Below are 19659 nucleotides of genomic sequence, written 5' to 3' on the forward strand. Positions count from 1 at the left end.
TACCAAATGGAGTATTGCTACCCAGCAAGAGCTCTTTAAGTGTTTAAAACGCTTAGAATCCTCAATCTTAATTTAGAATGCTGTTCGTCAGATATAATACACATAAAACGGAAGTTGACCAAATAACTTGATTTAAATACCTAGAAAAAAATAACTGCCTAATTGGTTTCTTGTTCCTTGCGGTAAGCATTGAGCCGAGGTAAATATCCTTTGAGCCCTTCCCTCCATTTCACTGCTGTGTACTCCAATTACGCTCGAGTCGAATTGTCATTACTTTGGCACTGTGATTTACACTTCAAAAGCCGCCGCGAATCCTTTGAGAGCATTTCTTACACCCTCGCGCCTTTCACCCCGCTTCGATTTCGATTTCGCTTTCTTCGGGTCCTTTTCGTTCGTCAATTGCAATTTTTCAATTTATATGCCAGGGGACGAAGCTGATAGCCCGAGAAATTCTCGGGTCCCCGTTGTCTTCTCGTTTTTTATTTCTTACTCTCTGCTCTGGCAATAAAATCAGCAGCGCCGCACTTGATTTGGCAACTTGGGGGAAAATAATACACAGAAAACGTTGGGGAAGTACTCGAAAAATATATAAACTTCAAATTTTAAAGTCATAACCTCCGTAGGCTAACTGTTTCCTCACAGGAAATTTAAGCGCATTATTTGACTTAATAAAAATACCTATTAATAGCGAACACCAGACTAGAGCTTTTCTCCCAGTGTATTTGTAGAATGCCACTTGTGAAAATATTGGCATAAATTATGAAGCCGCCTTGGCTCTCGACGCACGAAGCCAAAAGGCGAAATGTTTCCGCTTAATAAGGCTTTCCGTTTCCGCTTCTGGCCGCCGTTTCCTTCCTTCCGCCCACACACACTTGTGCACTTGAAGTGGCGCCCCTCCAGCTTGCCACACCCCCTCCGATCGCCGGACTTCCCTACTTTGTATGCATCGCAGGCGGTTTTGAGGCCGTCCTCTGGTCGCCTCCATTTATCTGCTCCATTGTTGAGCTCGTTGTCAGCGCTCGGCAATTGATAATGATTATAATGGTCGCTGCCGCTGCTGCTCCTTCCCCCTTGCCCCTGCCACAAGTACCCCCTCTGGAACTACTTATATTACAATGCCTCCACCCATTAGACACCCACCGCCCACATCCACACCACCCATTCAATGAATAGATGGCAATTTCTTTCAAAGCGCATGCAAATGACTTTGGATTTTAATTAAAAAGCAAGTGGCCTGTGCAGTGCATTTGATGAGCTTGATGTTGGCCAAAGACGATGATGATGGGTTCCCGGCTGGGTGTCCTTTTTCCCTGTTTCTCGCAGTCCCTGCCTCGAAAAGTGCATGGGAAAAAATGCTAAAATTCTGGTTATTTTACTCTTTATATAGAGTCAGTGTCTGCTTTCAGGGTTTTGAAATCGTCTTAAAAGTCCATATAGGTATTCTTTAGTTCTTAGAAACGATTGCATACTTAGCCGCTTGTAGTTTCCCGTTTTGAAAGTAACATCCATCAATTACTAATTAAAAATCAGAACATTGTTTAAGCCACCTAATTTCTTTCTGTGTGGATAACAGACAGCAAAAAAGGACACTGCTGCCTTTGTGTTTTTTGCGGACGGGCCTAAAATGCTTTCAAAATAGAGTCAATGATTTCCCCTTCCTTCTCTTTTCATGTCTTTTCTCATTTTTTATGAATTATGCTGGCAATTATGCAGGCAAAGGCAACAATAACTAACACACACACACAGGAAGGACGAGACAAAGAGAAAAGGAGCAGGCAAAAAGGGTTGGGCCACTTCCTTTTGGGGCCGGAATTCTGGTCCCAAGTTGCCTTCGGTTTATTGAACCTGTTTAATTAAGCGTAAAATGCCCCCTTATTTGTCATCTCGCTTACAATATTTTATACTCCTTTTTGCTATTTCTCTGAATTTTTGATGTTATTTTCTTGTTGCATAATTAGCAACAGATGGAACAGAAATCTGACCGAAATACAAAATAAATCAAGCGGAAGTTGGCAATAGAATGATTTTTAAGTTATTCAAATTAAGGCCTTTTGACACTTGCTTGGTTTTTTCTAACTGACTTGATTTATTTAAAAGGGGTCATAATATTTTATGAATTTATATTTTAAAATAAATCCAGTCACTTAGTTAAAAGAGTAGTATTCCTCATTTAGAAATTGCTCTTAAGTGGCTAAGTTCTTTTTTAAATTAGAGCTCGTTAAGCAAAGCCAAACTAACACTTAAATCTTCCTTTTCTTCTCTTTTCAGGTGAGTTTACTTCAGCAAATCTCCCTATTTTTGCCATTTTCCCACTCAAATCCAGTCGAGAGTAAGTTACGAGAATATGTTCTAGAATCGCAGGAACAAAGGGGGACTCATAGGGGACCTAAAACCCTTTCTGACAAAAGAAGAGAACAATCGGGGAAGTCAAGGCGGTTGCTCGAGGTTCCCCTTTTCCGCTGCACTTTATGGCAATGCGACACGCGATGCTGCGGCACCTGAATTTTGCGCAATAAATAAAATTAAAGGTGGTGTGCTGTGTGTGTATTTTCGCTGCTGAGGTGAGCGACTGGCAAAATGTAATTAGAATTGTACAGTGCGGTTAATATTTCCGCCCCCTTGAGTGTGAGTGCGACTGCGAGTGTGTGGGTATAAAACAATGCCCACAATGCGGCTCCGAGATCCTTAATTTCCCCTATCCATTTTCCCTCTCGCCTGCTGCGTGTAAAATGCAAACGCGTCGCGTGTCAAACGCTCGTTTTAATGCCAACCCACCCACCTGCCAGTCCGCCACCCACCACCCACCATCCCAGCCAGCCCACACCACCCACACACCCACTTGAGGCCAGACATTTGCAGCATTTCTTTGGGCTTGTTTTACAATAATCAAGACGAGGCCGCCGCCCTGTTGGTGTATAAAATTAATTTTATTTACTTTTTTCTTCTTTTTTCCAGGGTTTTCTGCGTGTTTTTCTTGTTTTTTAACCACTGGCTAGGGGTGCTTGTTTTCAGCCTGGAGCCACTTTTGGGTTGCCCAGTCTCGACCTTCAAGTGGCTACTCTTATTTTTCTCGGCTTTTATCCTGGCTGTGTTGTTCTTGTTGTTTCTGCGCTACGTGCGCATGTAATTAGTGCCATTTCTCGCAGTCTAATTGCAAAATTAACATATGAAGTGTTTGTTTTTGTTGCCTGCCCCCAAGGAAATGCGAAAAACTGGGGCTAAATGGGAGTGTAATGGCACTTGAACTTGGCTATAACATCCAAGGAAATTACTACTCTAATCTAAAGGGGGTTGGACATTTAATAAAGTACTATGGGCACTTGATCGAAAGAAGGGAAGTTTCAATTTTCTAAAACACCTCAGATTTCTTAAAATGCATAAGTAAAAGAACATTTATAAATTTAATAAAGTATTTTTGGCACCTAGCCTTGCAATACTATTTCGTAGAAGGCATAAATAAAACATCTTCACCTGAAGACAGCTTAACTGCTTTTATTAAATCTGATTAGCTTCCCCTGCAATTTATTATCCCCTATTATTTTTGGTATTTTCCACTTGATGTGGCGACTTTAAAAATAGCTCACTGTGTTTGGGAAAACTAACAAAGCTGCATTCCCGGCAGAAACTGTCAGGAGCAGTCCGCCTTTCCACCCACTTTTCGGGCCCTAAACGCCGAGAGACAGACAAGTTGTAAAATATATAAAAATTTCATAATACTCTTAGTGGAAAAATGTGCCACAACATCTTCCTGTCTTCCGTTTCGTACATATAGTTATACATTTTTTCCTCTCCAGCTTTTGTTGTCGCCTGGTCGCCTGTCTGCAGATTGTATCTTGTATCTGCACCACCCACTTGTGTCGCTCTTGTTGCTGTTGTTGTTGCGGTTATCATACTTGTTGGCATTTTGGGTTATTGTTGTTTTCTGCTCCTCTTGTTGCGGCTTGTCCACGCCCCCTGCCCCCTGGACTACTGCAGCCCCCGAACCGCCTCACCTCTTGAATGTGTAGCATATAAAGCAAATTTTTATGAAGAGTCAGAGAAAGCTGCAACATATTCAGAAATTCCTTCCCTATTTTATATTTCTTGCTCCCCACTCCATCTGGAAGTTTAATGGAAGTGAGGTGAAGATGGAGAGCGGGAATTTTGCGGCCAGGTCGTAAAATTACACCCTGGGTCCTGGGTCCTGGTTTCGGGGTCTAAGGTTAGCTCTTCGCTAGGTATTTCAGGTATTTATTGGTCTACTAAGTGGGCTCTAAATTTGACTTATGCGCCGCTTCCTGTTTCTTTTTTATTTCCTTTCGCAGTGAGAGGCGCATAAATTATGCACAAGTCCCTGATTCCGGGGTCGTAAAAGTGGGCGATCCATCCATCCATCTCCGCCCTCGAAGGTCCGATACTATTAAGTTCTGCCCAACAGGGCGCAATAAAATCAAATCAACGTGACGACATTTCAGTTTACATCTCGTTGAGGGAGTTGGGCGGACAATAAAACGCACCAAATTTAAATTAAAAATCAATTGGAACAGTGGGACAGGAAATGGGATTCGGAATAAGGAGTATACAAATATTTTGTTTTTGGGCGAGACTCAAAATGTTTTTCGAATTGGATTATATAATATTCTGTATAATATTTCTTTACATATTTGTTACACTTTGTAGATCCTTGCTTTATAATATAATATTCTTTAATATCTTGATATCTATATTATCCTAACTTTATTTCAGTGATTCTTAGCCACTTATTTGTTCCATTGTTCTTTGGGTTATTTTCTCCCCTTTGGTATTTCCATTTCCGTTTCCCCTCCCGGAAAAGTGTCACATAAAATGGCAAATTACAGTGCTTGACCAGTTTCCCCTCCTCCGGTTTTTTCCCCTTTTCCTTAGTTTCCCATTTTGGCTCTTTGTAGCAACTTTTGCCACTCGCCATTATTTTTGCTTTTGGCTTTGTCAGTTGTTAACCGTTATTTAATGCACATTTAATTTAGTCGTAAATAGAGCGGGAGATAGAGAGGGCGAGTGACAGAGACGGATAGCGAGAGGACCACCCCAAATCTTCAGTTTTCCCCGGGTTTCCACTCGCAATTTCCCCACCCAAATGTCACGCCGGGGAGTTGTTGGTTTTTCCTTTCGCTTGGAGACATAAAATTCAAAAGTCGCCCGCATCTCAATCGCCTTTCAATTCGCTTCCTTTTTGTTGTGCTCCTAGAGTAATTAACTAAATACAGCTTTGTAATGCCATCCGTGGGGAATAGTGGGTGGTGGGTGGTGGGTGTCGGGTGATTTGTGGGTGGTTCGTGGGTGGCTGGGACACGCACATGTGCGGAATAAATCAAAGCGTTTGGTGCGCAACAAAAAACCCTGGAATGGGTTCACTTTCCCCGTTGATTTTTGCAATTAGAGAAGGATCAAATCGACGGGGGAAGAGAAAGCAGTGGCGAGTTCATTAGATGGCTTAGCCGGCTTGGCTTGGGAAAATGGGCGGAGCGGAAAAAAGGAAAAGCGGAAAAGGGGGCGCAACAAGAGAGAGTTGCCACTGAGTTGCAACCGATGCGTGCAATTAAATGCTGGCCAAGGCAAACATCCTGCCATGCCAGCACCGAAGATTCGCCGGCTAATTGCTAATTGATAACTGCTCCAATTAGGGGAGATATCATGCGGAAAACTAGCCGAACCGCTAATAAGTAACTTAAATTGGAAAAAAATTAGGGGGGTCGAGCTTTAAACGCAACTCTGTTTCAATCCTGCAAATAAGTAAATAAATAGTTTTCTAAGGGAGATTAAATAGTTATTATTGCGTCAAATTCTACAATCCTCCCTAGAAGTATATTTAGAAGTTTTTAAATTAAAAATTCTAAGGGTATACGAATTTCCAACTTTATTTTTTTAAAGGTCAATGAAAAGTGGTATATAAAACCTATTCCCTATGGAAATTATAATTTATTTGTTCCTAGTTATTTAAAATCAACACAAAACAAATTTTGGATGTTTTAGAATAAAACAAAGTAAGCGTGATTTGAATATCAAAACACCCGCAACGAAATGTAAACTTAAATTTAATTTTTCGCCCCTTGGCAACGGCTACCGGAGTTGGGCTCCGAATCCCCGAAAAGCCTGCCCCAAAGTCGTCCCTAAAGTCTTGCTTAAACTCGTACAAATTTGCGGCATCTTAGGGTTTGAAGCCGGTGGCGAATCCTCGGCCAGGACATTGGCAGCTGGCGGTGGCAACTGTTGCCGGAAACGCCGGCGGATGTCCTTGCTAAACCGAATGGCTGCCGCTGCCGCCGACCAGGAAATATGCCGCAGCTCGAAATTAAAATCCTTCGAGGGCGGAGAAAAAAGCAGGACTAAGGAATAAGGAAACTCAGCTGCATAACATTTCAGGCGCTGAGGTAATCTACGGCTTACATCGCAAGTAAGAGGCTGAAAAACTCTTTGCTAATTCTTTTCGGTTGGAAATCAAAAAAGGATTATTAGCTCAAAGCTTTGTCGGGCTTGGCGGATTTAATATTGGCTGATTATGTGCGTCTGATGTGGCAGGGGCGGGGCAGGTGGTTATTAAGGGGCTCAGGACCCCCTTTTCGGGCTGTGTGTGGGAACTCACACAAGTGACGGAAATTGCTGCATAAAGCGCGCTTGATTGAGTTGACAAGTTGTAATTTCATTGCCGGATCCGCGCGCTCGCTTCATGCGCCTCTGGGTGGCAGAAAGTGGGTGGGCGGGCTGTTCTGTGGGCGGTGGCGGGACGGGAAGTGCCCTAAGTGGGATGCGGCGGGGAGGGCAGGGGAACACAGGAGGTGAAATGCCATGAAATTGACGCAACATCTGCGCCGCCTGCGGGCACAAGTGCCTTCCGTGCGGCTATACTCGAACACCGAGCGTTGGTTTCAATATGGGGCTGGATGATTGGGTTAGGAATGGATATCGCCGGTATATAAATATATATAAATGGGTGGGGTGCGGGTAAAAGCCATTGCAAATATATGAATGTGGCTGGGGGACGGGCGAAAATCGGCACATCTCACAGTTCGCTTCATCAAGAAGGAATTTGGAAACTACTATCTATTTACTTTCAGTTGTTATCATAAAATAGATTTTCAATTAACATAAAACCGTAAATACCTTGATACACATTAAAAACTTGAAAATACTTGTTTCATTGTCATTGAACTTTGCCTTTAATCAAATAACTTCTAAGCAAAGAAACTCTGAAAGACACACTTTCACTTCCCTTAGCAGGAAATACTCTTAGAAATAATAAATACCCCTTTGTTCCTACCTCAAGTTCAATTCCATTATGAATTGTCTTCTATTTATACCTTTTCCTACCTGCTCAACGGGGATCAGCGAAACTTTTCCCACGCAATAAAGTCTCCGTGAACAAAGGCCTCCAGAACCAAGGACGAATCCTTGGCGGAACTTCTTTGCATAGCTTTGATTTCGCCCAGCTCACGCAATGTTCTGAAGGTCCTGACGAGGGATTTCTCAGTTTCTCTGTTTCCCCGCTGACAGGATGCACCTGCTTCGCCTCGAGTTACGCACAAATCAACACTTTCGCTTTTTGCGAGACAGCTGAAAAGAATAAAAATACAAAAAAGGATAACAGAGCAACTTTCAAAGAAATAAATTGCTCGAGAGTCCCTTTGTTTGGGCCCAGACAATAGAAGGTCCTGGCAATTAGCGAGCGGATAAATCGAAACCGAAGCAATCGCAGGAAGTTCTGTCCAGGAAATGTTTGTCTTTCTCTATTTGGCCAGCAAACTTTAAAGAAGGTTTATTAATGATGTGGTCGCTGTGGCTTCTTCTGGTTAACTAAGCCAATTAAAATCGGAAATTTCACTGCCTTGAAATGGTTTTAAATTTCTTTTGGGTGAACAAGAAATGTTTACTTTTTGCCCTAGATTTATACAACATATGCGCAGTCGAGCCAAAGTTTTGTGTTAACTTTACGCATGATTTATGTGACCTTTTCTCCCCGGAAGCCCAAAAACCCCCAATCCCCGAAGAACTTTACAACAAACAAAATTAGCAAAACATGTGAAACCATCAGCTTGAGTAAAAGTCAGGCCCAAAAACTTGTGGATTTTTTCTCCTTTTCCTTCTGCCATTCTTTTGTTATTTTTTCAGTTTTTTGCGGCCCAGAATATCCCTTCATGTTTAACATACAACCCCCATGTCCTGGAAACTTATTAAATTAAACTTCTACACATGTTTTTCGGGGGCCCGGATATGTTCAATCTATTGTACACAATTTTATACGCCACTCGCCCCCTCAAAAAATGAGCAGGAAAAGTGGAGATTGTGCGTTTCAAGTTTCTTTTTGGACCGCTTATCGACATGCCAAATAAATCATTTTATTTTTTTCCGTTTTCTGGGTCGCCTTCATTGAAATCTCAAATGTTTTCTGCCTGATTATTTTGGCAAGCGAAAGCCTTCTGATTTTTCCCCGAGATATAGGCTGTAAATCTTGTCGAAAACAAAGAATTTGTTTTATTTCGTGCTGGAAATTATGCCTCGTGGCAGAGCTACAAAATAGGCGAAATACAATTTAAGTTTCTTACTTTTCCCCATTAACAGCTCGTAAAATAAGGCAAAAACAACACTCAACACTATTATTTACCAAAAGGGGAGAAACATTTAGATACAAATATATGCGCATCCATGAGATACAATTGCTTTGGCGCTTACAAAACTAACTGCGAATACACAACAAAAAGCGCGTTGGCTTAGGTGTGTGTGTGTATACAAGTGGTGTAAGTGTGTGAGTGTCAGGAGTTGGAAAAGGATACTCTTGCACACATACACAGGGAGAAAAAACAGGCGGCGACATTATGGCGCCAGTCAGTCACTTTTTCGTTGTCGCCGTTTTTTTTATTTTAGGGTGGAATTGAAGGGGTGGAGTGGGTGGTGGGGTGGTGGGGTGGTGGGTGGTTGACCCCCTGCCCTTCCCACCCACTCTCGAGAGTCCGGGCCAAAGTCGTTCGCATACGAAATTTTCGCTTTGTTCTGCTGTGGTCCTTGCTCTCGGGTCAAATGCTTCCTAGAATTGGTGAAAGTACACCGAAGTGGGGGTGAAAGCGGGTGAAATGGGGCCAAGGGGGGCGGGTCAAAAGTGTTGAAGTCGACGCAAACAAAGTTGCCTTTTGTTGCTGTTTTGGGGTCTGCTGCTTGATTAGATTAGTGAATGATTCTCAATGGGCACATTGATTGGCTTAACGATTACTAGTAATCGATAGGTGAGAAAGAGCGGGACAGCGAGTGCCATTCGATTTTGATTCGGAACAAAGGGCCTTGGGGTCGTTGTTTATTTAAACTTGTTTTATTGTGTGGAATAATAAATGAATGCTTAAGTTGAAGTTCAGAGGTGGTTTCCTTAAAGTCCTTACAATTTCAGGGTTGTGTATTGGTTGTACTATGGTTAAGGGTTATAACCTTTAGAACCAACTATAAATTCTAATAAAATCTGTATAGATAGAACCCGATAATGATGTTGCACTTCGAATGGAGTGAAAAGATTTCCCCTTCGGTATCCTTTCGGGCACATCAGCTGTTCGTCACCCACGGGGTTATTTATGTGAAATGTATCCATTTGCACAATTTCATTTTAGCAAGCTAACCTATAATTTGCTGCATTTTCAGCGCCGTGTTTCGGCCCTTTTCTGTGTTTCTATTTTTTATGGCTGTTTCGCCATAGTTGTTTGGCTGTCAGGGCACATGCCACACTATATAATCGGGGGTTATATGGCATGGCAGGGGCGTAGAGGGGGGCTACCTGCCGGTGCCTGTCGCGGAAATGTACCGCAGACATGCAAACAAAACTTTTTACCCAGTGTAGTTGCTTCGCCTGGCACGCGAACTAAAGGAGTATTTGCCTGCCCCGCCCCCCCAACCACCGCCCACCCCCGGGAGGTGCGGCCCCTCGAACCGCCGCCCCTGCCTTCTGTTTGCTCTGTTTTTATTATTACTCGTACTTCGCCGCGGCGTAATGCAAACTTGTTTATATACGTGTCTCGTCGTTGTCCTTCTGTCGCCCAATGTCTGCATTGTCCTTTCTGTTGCTTTTTCGCCCCCATTTGTTTGTTGGTCCTGTATTCCTGCTCCTGTATTTCTGCTTTTGTTGTGGTTCCCTTGGCCATTTCTTTGTTGCCTTTCACGAGCCAGCGAGCCAGAGGTGTGAGTCAAAGTGCTTTCGCTCCGCTCCGCCAAACTGAATTATAGTTTAATAAATTTATACATTTCTTTTTGCCAGAATGCTGCCGAAAAAGAGGAAACAGCAAACAAATGAATGAAAGGGCGACTGAGAGAGTTTATTTAACATATGTTGCCTTAAAGTTGGCAAAGAAGAATATACTATGTTGTAGGGTTAACATCAACTACTTTTAAAGTTTACAAATAAATCTCAGGTCCTGCAATTTCAGGGGGTAGCCATCTTTTTTCTTAGGCTTCCATTTATTTTGTTTAAGAAGCACAGTAAAAATTCAGATGAAAATATATCTTGAAGTTTTAATCATAATAAATTCGCCATCAATCTAGTTTTAATATTTTTTCAAGGTAGTATTCCAACTTTAAAATCTGAATTTTAGCTATGTTTCAAAAATAATATTTTCAAAATTAACTATATCATTTTAAGCTAGTAATTTTGCACCCTTTGCTGATTTCGTAACCTGCCAAGACTTTCCTCCCTTGCCGCTGATTTATTCACGCCGCTCCTGTTAATTGCATTTTCACCGCACTTATCTGCTATAAATAAAATTATATAATTACCCTGCATTCTTTGAGGACTGAAAGGGGTGGATGGTGGCTTAGATACCTCCCCTGGCCAACACACACACACAAATCCACTTAACGGTTTTGTGTGTGTTACTTAACGCGTGTTGCCATGGCAAAGAGTGGCCAAAACAAAAAGCACACGCTGAATGCCGAGCAAAACAAAGGCAACCAACTAAAATGCGCAAAAAGGTAAAAGGCAAAGAACACAGATACACACAGACATAAAGGGGTGGGTGGTTTTTGGGGGTGGGCTTTTGGGCCCTATTTCCCCGGCATTTACATGCTGGCAAAAAGCAAGGCAAAGCGCCTTTCCAGATGTTTATCCTTGTTTTAGGCCGCACCGAAGCTCAAAAGGCGCCGCAACAAAGTGAAATTCTTGTATTTTTCCCACTCGGTTAATTCGTTCTTTGTGTTTCTTTTTTTCGTGGAATTAGTGCTAGAAGAATTAACCGAAACTTTGGTCAGGCGTTGGCGAAGAATGCCCAGAGATATCTCTTCAATTCAAGCCTCAATTAACGCTTCAAAGTATGCTTCAAAGTGTGGGGATGCATCTTTGGGGTAATTAAAGCTGTAGAATATCATAATTAGATAAGTGGTATTAAATAATAGTTTTATTGGTCATTAAAAATGTTTTATTAGGCATATATCATTAGCCACGATTTTGGGTACTTATAGTTTCCTCTAAATCTATATCTAATCTAAATCTATATCTTCAGGGGAATTAACTGAAAACTTATAAGTCCCATTTTCATTTATTTTTCCCTGTAAAATATTAGAAGCCTTCTGAAGTTCTAGTTCATTCTAGGATATATATTAAGCTGGAATTGGAAGTTATGACCAAGTCCTGACAACCTCGAACTATCAGGGTGATTTAGCCTTCTTCTTTGTTGGCTCGTTTCTTTTGCTCTATTTCGTATTATGCTGATTTCCTCGGGGAATCGAAGACATGTGCATAGAGCATAGAGAACATGGCCACTGACCTCCTTCATATATATCCCATCCCATCCTATCCCCCGTATCCTGTATCCTGTTTTCCGCCCGTCCACCCCTGCTAAATTATTTATTGCAACATGCACGTTCCTGCTGTTTCACTCCCACTTCTTGTAAATTTTTATGAGAATTTCGTGTTTAGAGCGTTTGCGTTGAACTTTAAGTAATTGCAAATTGATTGAAAAAAAGGGAAACTCGGAATGTGAATGGCAAATTACGCGCTTTATAAATTGTTTACGTGTAATGCTTTCAATTAATTTAATGCATCCTCCACCCATTTCACCGGTCCTCTGCTTTTTCCTTTGGATTTGGCCTCATTTGGCATGTGATAGCGCTTGTGTTGGCCATGTTTAATTGCTTGTAATTTGCACTAATGACGACGGCAACAACGAGTTCCTTTTTCCTCGCTCGCCCCATCATTAAAAGTGAATTTTATAGCGCGTGGTTGCCATAGATTAATACGAAAATCAATAGTTTCGGTTGCGAAGGAGTCGCATAATTCATTTATAAATCGGGCTAAAAATCCCAAATGCAGCTGTAACTGAATTAAAGCTTTTGGCCACAACACAAAATAGAAACTGCATCGTGTAGCACTCCTGCTTACCCTCTCCCACACAATCGCTCTATCTCACTCCTCTTCTTTTTGGCGCTTCGAGCTATTTACGCCATTTTTAATTGCAGCATGAAAAAGTAATTACGAATTTGCTTTGTGCCCTCGAACTTATTTTGGTCTTTCCCTTTTTTGGAAAAACCAAGGGGGCGGCAGGCGTGGCACTGCAACTCAAACAAAATTATAAGCAAACACGCAAAACTGCCACAAAACTTGAAAACTGAGAGTTTGCCCACCCACTAGGACTTCAAAAAAAGGGTGAAAATGTATACAAAAAATGAAAAACCCACGAAAAAGAGAGGAAAAAACCCGAAAAAATTATATTTTGCAGTCGTTTAGGATTCGAGTTGAGTTGGGATACGAAAGCCGAGTTTGGTTTTCGGTTTCGTCGAGGTTTTGGTGGTTTCTCTTTTCGTTTTCCCCCCGTTTTGTTTGGGTTCTTGTCTAGCAGTCCAGACAGAAAAAGCATTTGTCGCTGCTCCTGGGCGTTTTGGCCAAGTTTGGAGGATAACTCCTACGGCACTGTTGAGCAAATTAATAAAAAAGCAAGTGCAAATATCGTAGTCACTGCCCTCGGGGTATTCTCATAATTCTGGATCAAATTCGTGGGGGCCTGGAGTAGTTGGATGAATTTCATTTGGTAAATGGTGGCTGAAAAAAAAGAAAATCAAAGGGTTAACGTAACGTGAAATTATGAATGGAATAGGGGTTGTGTACGGGAAAATAGCAATGGAAGTTCAAGAGTTTTAAAGGGCAATATAAAATGGTTTAATCTTTAATGTTAAAAGATTGGGTTTAAGGATGTGAACTTATATATTAAATCAAATTTTGTACACTTTTATAAGTTAATGCAATCAGTTAGTTTAAATTTAATCGTGTACCATAAGGCTATAATTTCTTCATTATTTAGTTATCTTATTTAAGTCCTTTCTTCATAGTTTCAAATTTAAATAGGAATATTTAAGACTACATTTGTGACTATAAAGACCCATGAATACCTATATCGATTGGTTCTCGAATGTAGGCACTCCACAACATATGTTGCCCCATTGCTGCACATACCACTCGTACGTACTGCCCTCTTCGCAATTTGTTTTGTTGATTCTGCTGTTGATTTGCCTCAGTCTTGCCGCCACATTCACAAACAGCCACATATAGATTCTTTTTTATGGCCCACTGCCGCCCACAATTTGGCAGTCCTATCCCGGTGAAAGCTTTTGGCCAGTTCTCAGTTCTCGGTCGGTGGAAGACTCCCTTCGAGTTTAATTTTGCTAATTGAAAAACGTAATAAGCCCGGGGGTTAAGCGATGGTGGACACACGTCGAAAGTTTCCCTCCACTCTGCGTTTTTTTCCATTCTCCGCACTCACGTTTAGTGCAATGCGATGTTGTAGAGTGCAAGTAAATGCATTACACTGACCAACAGGGTTATAGTCGTGCAACTGCTGCTTGAATTCGTTATAGGCGAAATTAAATTAAAATAAAATCTCCCCGAAAAGCGTTGGAAACAAAGGCAAACTAAAGAGCGCTTAAAACGAAATCCTCCGACTGTCTGTCCGTCTGGCAGTTAGCTATTTATGCAACCCCCTTAACCCCCGGTTATATCTGACTACTGTAGTTGGCAGCACTGGGTTGACCTACACTTGGCATTTTAGTTAATTACGAAACCGTCCAAAAGGGGTTTAGCTTCCTATACTTTTTCCTTTGTGCCATCCCTGTCTTTTTCGGTCCTTTTTGAGTGAAAATTGTCAGCGAATGCAGTTGCAGGATAAGGGAAATGGAAATGCAGAGGGTGGGGTGGGGTTTGGGTTGGTTTGGCGGTTCCACCGCCATACGAGTCTTCATGGTTAGTTGGTCTAAAGCGGAAAAAAGAGACTCTGTGCATCTGGTTGATTGTGCCTCTTCGGCTAATGAAGATGGCTAAGCTGCGCTAAACAGGGCAAGGGAATGAGTTCAGCCGAACGATTGCCGTCTGTCTGGCTAAAAGGTACAACAAAAAAGAACAATCCATGAAGAACCCGTTTAGGCTTCGCCCCAACTAATCATTGGCATATTGCTAACTTTCCCCCTGGCCAGCATGCAACTTCATTTTCCGCACTCCCCATTCTTTCCACACAAAAGCCGTTTTAATAACTTTTATAACTCGGGCTACTGGAGTACTATTATTAAAAAAGAGGAAAAAACTTGTATTATTGAAATGATGAGCTCTGGGCTTTGACTCGCTTTTTATGCACTGACCAAAGCCATGCCTTTGTCCCTGCTAATTAACTTGTTGCGTCGTTTAATTAGCCAAGAGCCAGGAAGATGGAGAGATAAAACAGGGAACTTCTCGCCCAACTGGATACAGGATCTCTTTTCCATTTTTAATCTCTCCTGCCTGTCCTCCTTTTACGCAGGAGCCGCATTGTAAATTATGAAAATTAAACAAATGCCTGAAAGTTTTTTAATTAACCGGCGGTTAGTGAGTCCGGCCATCTCGCTCGCTCAACTGTCGCTGTCTCTTTTCGCCGTTCGGCTGACACTAATTGCGAGCAAGCGCCTGAAATGTTTGCCAAAAATGTCAAAAGCTAAAAGCAAACGCAAATAAATTTAGCATAAATATTTATTATGGGTAAAGCAGAGAGAGACGGCAATAGAGGGACAGAGAGAGAGGGCGACACAGCGATGGCCCTGCAGTTTTGGCATTTTTGCTATTTGCACTGACAGCGCCTGACACTTGGCACATAAATCGAAACAGAAATTATGAGCGGCCACCGCATTTTCCTTCTTTCTTTTTTTGCTCGAAATTGCATAATTAAATTGCCCAAAAAGTGGAGCGACTGACGTCACCACCGCCCCGCCCCCGATAGCCTCCCATTCACACCCATACACCCATTCGCACTCGTTCATTCATTCATGGGGACAGGCGAGTCAAGTCGAGTCAACTCAAGTTGTCTTCGTCTCCGCTGGCACTTCTCTATAAATAATTGCATGCGAATTTGTCAAGCGTGTCAAGGCAGAAGGAATGCAGCATCACTACCGCCGAGAGAGACGGCAACAGGGCGGGCGAAAGAGACGGCAGCAGGCGGGGAGAGTGGGGGAAGTAAGGTAAAGTATCTCGAGGATGCGATTCACAGTCGCGACAAATTTGCGATGTCTTCGGCATGCAAAGTGCGGCAACTTGAGTGCAAAAGTCGCATCATTATGCTGTATGGCGAAAATACGCAAGCAGCTTACACATGTGCAACATATAGACGGTACACATCTGAATGATGTGAGGAAATAAAAAATGCACACCGGCGGCCAATTAAATGGGTCCGCTCAATGGGCAAGTCAATTTGCCAGGGAATTGAAAGCACCAGGGAAGTAATAAGAACCTATTTTCTTTGATTTCCTTTCATAGTAATGCCACTTTATAATGAATCAATAAGATACCTATCTGTATCTGGAAAAATAAGTCTTAAATGTCTAATAAGTAGTAATTAATTGTTGCACATGAAAAAGGGTGTTCCATCTCAAAAACTAACATCATCAATCTTTCCCGCCTAATTGCATTCAACTCTTGCCTAGTCCTACTCAACCCTCTCAAGTATCCCCGCAGTTTTAATTTAATTTGAAACCTCCCGCCCCATCAAAGAAAGTTTTGCCAAATTCCAGCACACATATCATGGCCAAAAATAAGATGATGCGAAAAATGGGAAAAGTCTGTGCCTCGGTTTTCGGCTAACTCGCGGCTGTCGCAGATTTTGACATGTTGCAGCTATAGCTGCAGCATTGCTGTGGGGTAAATCCAGTGGGTGGTGGGCTTGTAGAACTCAAGGCTGCAGTTCAGGCGGTGGAAAGTTATCTCCGCGCTCTGTCGTCTGGTTACTCGGGCAAAAGTTGAAGCGGTAAGCAAGCAGAAAATGTCGCGCGCCTGTCAAAACTCAGCTGAAAAGGGTTTCCCTCCACACCACCTGTATTGCATCTGTCAGGACTTGGCTAAAAGTGTGCACTGTCAATTTATTGCTGCAGTTAATTTGCATGAAATATAAATAAATGCCAAAGCAACTTGAGACAGCGCCTCCTCGGGCCCTATAAACAGGATGTGCCGTCTAAGCGATCCACCACCATCTGCAGCCATTTGATATGGCGTCTGGTGAGAATTTAAATTAAATTAGAATTTCTCTTGGTGTGTAATTTAAAACTATTTTGCATAGAAACTAAAGTGCGTCTAACTCTCTGCTCCTGCCTCGCTTTCTGGCTCGGCTCCTTGCTCTTTTTTCAGCAGCTCTGCAACCAACTTAAACTTGTTAAGCTTCAGGGAATTTTTAGCTTCGCACAGCAGCAGCCAGCAGCAGTCCACAGAGCCACAAAAAAATTCGAAAAAAAACAAAAATGTTACAATATTTAAAACTCAACTTGATATGCGCCTGGGAGCTTACTGCGTCTTCCTGCGAGTGTGTGCGTTTGATTTATAGTGAGCTGGGATTAAGCTGTCTTTGTGCTCTACAAGAATGTTGCAGGAAATTTTTAGTATAATGCACAGGAGCAGACGGCGTCGCATTTGGCCTAAGAGAACCCTGTGTTTCCGGGTTTTCCCAGGCGTGAGTCAATGGGGATATCGGACAGGAGCTACAGATATCGGGTGGGGCTTACCTCTGCCGGATAGATTGATGAAACTGGTATTTTCGGGAATTCCCAGCTATTCAAAGCAAGTGCTGTAAATCAGATGGGTTTTTCATTAAAATAAATGTACATATATATGTATTTTATCTAATTAATTCTATAAACATTTGAAAATTAATGAATTTTTTTTAATTATCTTAAATGCTCTTTAACATAAAGCTGAAAGAAACTCATACCAAGCCCAAACTCCATCTTAGCATTATTTTTCGAATATGGCTTCTGGTGTACCCCCACCACCCATCCAAATAATGTAATCATCGATTCGAAAACAAACCATTCCCGAGAATTTCTAAGCTGAAGCCATTTTCCCGGTGGTTCAATGGACTTTAAATCTAATTAGCCCATTGTGAGCCTAAGAACCAAGAAAACCAGCCCCTGAAAATCAATATTGAATTAAAAGAACGGTAACAATACCGCAAACGGAAAACATATGAAAAATGGCGTCGCATAACGATATATGGTTATACCTATGAATGCATAAGTATATTGTCTACGTATGTTTTTGGATGTATGTATATTTACGCAGTGATGACGACAACATCGCCATTGTTAATAGGATTACGAAGCACAACTAGAACAACAACAATAAGTGGAAGGAGGAGAAGAATAGGGGGACTACCAGGAGAAGTAGAGAAATAACAAAGCTAAAGCAAAGCTAACGGCATTAGCAATGGCAGAAAACCCCAAAAGCGAAAAAAATCATTTATAGTAAAATACAAAAAAGAGAGGGAAGCCAAAACAGAAGTAACAGAAAGAGACGGGCATACATAGGGCGAAAGAGAGGGGGCTATCCTCGCAGAGCGAGAGAGCAAACAAAAGTAAATTAGATTGTGTGGCCCATTAAGGCATTAAGATTTCATTGCTCCTCCCCTCTCGCTCGCACTTCCCATTCTTGGGCATTTTGTAGGATAGGGTACCCCTACCATATGGGACACCGTTAGTTACCCCCGTGGCAGAGAAACCGAGAATCTGAGAAACAGAGAAACCTACAGCCCCCTGCTCGAACCCCAGTGGCATACATGTGCGGCACTTAAAGCGTCGCCGTCGCACTTTAAGGGTTTCACTTAAGTCGCTTTGCTGCACAGAGAAAAAAGTCCCTAATTAGGGGACATGATTCATCTTTTCTTTTAAAAAACAGACAATATACAGACAATAAGTTTAAAATCAAAGGTATTTCATAAGCATGTTTATCCTGACGAGCTACATGAATATTTTTCTAAACTTGATTATCCGAAATTTCATTACATCAATATCATTCTAAGTTACCATATATCCAGAAACATGTGCTCGATCTAACCTTTATCTGATTTTATTTTTATAAAATTTAGATGCTTTAAATCTGGCATCTTTTTTATGCTTCGCAATTTATCAATAAGCTGGCAAAGTAGATTTTGTCTGTTGTAAACTACATTGTAAAGAAATTGTAACTACCTAAAGGACACTGATGGTGGGACAATCCCTCAACAAGGGATAAAATGACAATATCCCTCCAATATTGTTTTTTCCCCTGTGCATTTCTGATCCTGCCATCTTCTTCCCTCTGCTGTTTTTCCCCACAGACACCGGACTACATCGCTTCATTTTCATTTTTTCGCACTTGAGCGTTTCTGTGTTGACTTGTTAGGCAGCTCGTCGCATCCTCGAACCCCAGAAAGAATCTCGGGCTACGTGACTTTTTGCGGTTTGCTTGGATTTAGCCAGCGAAAAGTGCTAAAAATTGCCCAATCCGTGGCAATACCACCACCCACACCCACACCCTCCCCAAGCATTTTGTTTAATGACCTTGAAGCAGAAGCGTGAGTCGAAATGTATCTTGTATCTGGCGGATGTCCTCTGCCCGAGACTCGAGTTCCATTCTATTCGCCTCTAGTGGCCACAGCTAAATTTAATGGACCGTGAAGACTCGAGTGTGTGCGTATTCACTCTTTGTTTGCAGACTTTTAGGCGCTCGTCATTGTTTGGCATTTGACTTAATTTAAAGTGCTGGTGCGACTAAGTGCAATTGGCTGTGAGATGACAGGGAAATGCTGGGCTAAACAAACTGGAAAACTAAACAATTTACACCTAACCGCATTTAATATTGAACTCCGAGTAATCCCACCAAACCCCTGACCATTTACAATTCAATTCTAGACTTTGAAGGCCTATATTAATTGGTATTTTACACGAAACCCCAAGCTAACCCCAACAATTTATCCCTTCTTCTATTTGCAGGTAAATTACACATTACACAGCGAACTCTATCCCCAGAAAATCCCAAAACCCTCGGCCTTTGTGAGTAATTTAATAAATTTATTTGAGACACTCGAAGCCCGAAAAGTGTGTGTGGGGCCAAGTCGAGCAAACATTTCGTAATTTTCAATTATGGGGAAAACATTCAGGGGCCTTTGTGTCAGCAGCACACATGGTCGTAAAATGTTTTGTTTGTCGGTTAACCGGAATTTCGCATAATCATTTGCATACATAATAAAAATTCCCCAAGTCGTGCAGAGCCTCTGACCAACTATTTATGCTGATCATCATTAACGGACCTTTCCGCAAGAAAAGCCGAGATTCAACGAACAAGAAAATTAATTTATGTGCCGAAAGGGTTGTGAACCGAACTTCTTCCCTCTGCTTTCCCACTCCAGAGCATATATTTTTGAG

The 19659-nt window shown here is 41.9% G+C and overlaps 1 protein-coding gene across 43 annotated transcripts in view; it reads left to right on the top strand.

Annotated features, from left to right (window-relative positions):
* mbl (splicing regulator muscleblind) overlaps positions 1-19659 on the top strand; it is a 180873-nt gene that overhangs the window by 112942 nt on the left and 48272 nt on the right. For 27 of the 43 annotated variants that reach the window (XR_010653612.2, XR_010653614.2, XR_010653613.2 and 24 more), the window contains one exon: positions 19228-19287. The exons of 15 other annotated variants lie outside the window; for them this stretch is intronic. Coding sequence is in view for 20 of the 28 variants with exons in the window: in XM_065863609.2 (XP_065719681.2) it covers positions 19228-19287 (60 nt within the window). In the remaining 8 variants the exon portion in view is untranslated. Of the gene's footprint in view, positions 1-2268; positions 2518-19227; positions 19288-19659 lie in introns of those variants that run through there. One more of the 43 variants, XM_065863629.2, reaches the window with a different exon arrangement.

The sequence above is a fragment of the Drosophila suzukii genome, chromosome 2R, assembly GCF_043229965.1.
Source record: "Drosophila suzukii chromosome 2R, CBGP_Dsuzu_IsoJpt1.0, whole genome shotgun sequence".
Lineage (NCBI taxonomy): Eukaryota > Metazoa > Arthropoda > Insecta > Diptera > Drosophilidae > Drosophila > Drosophila suzukii.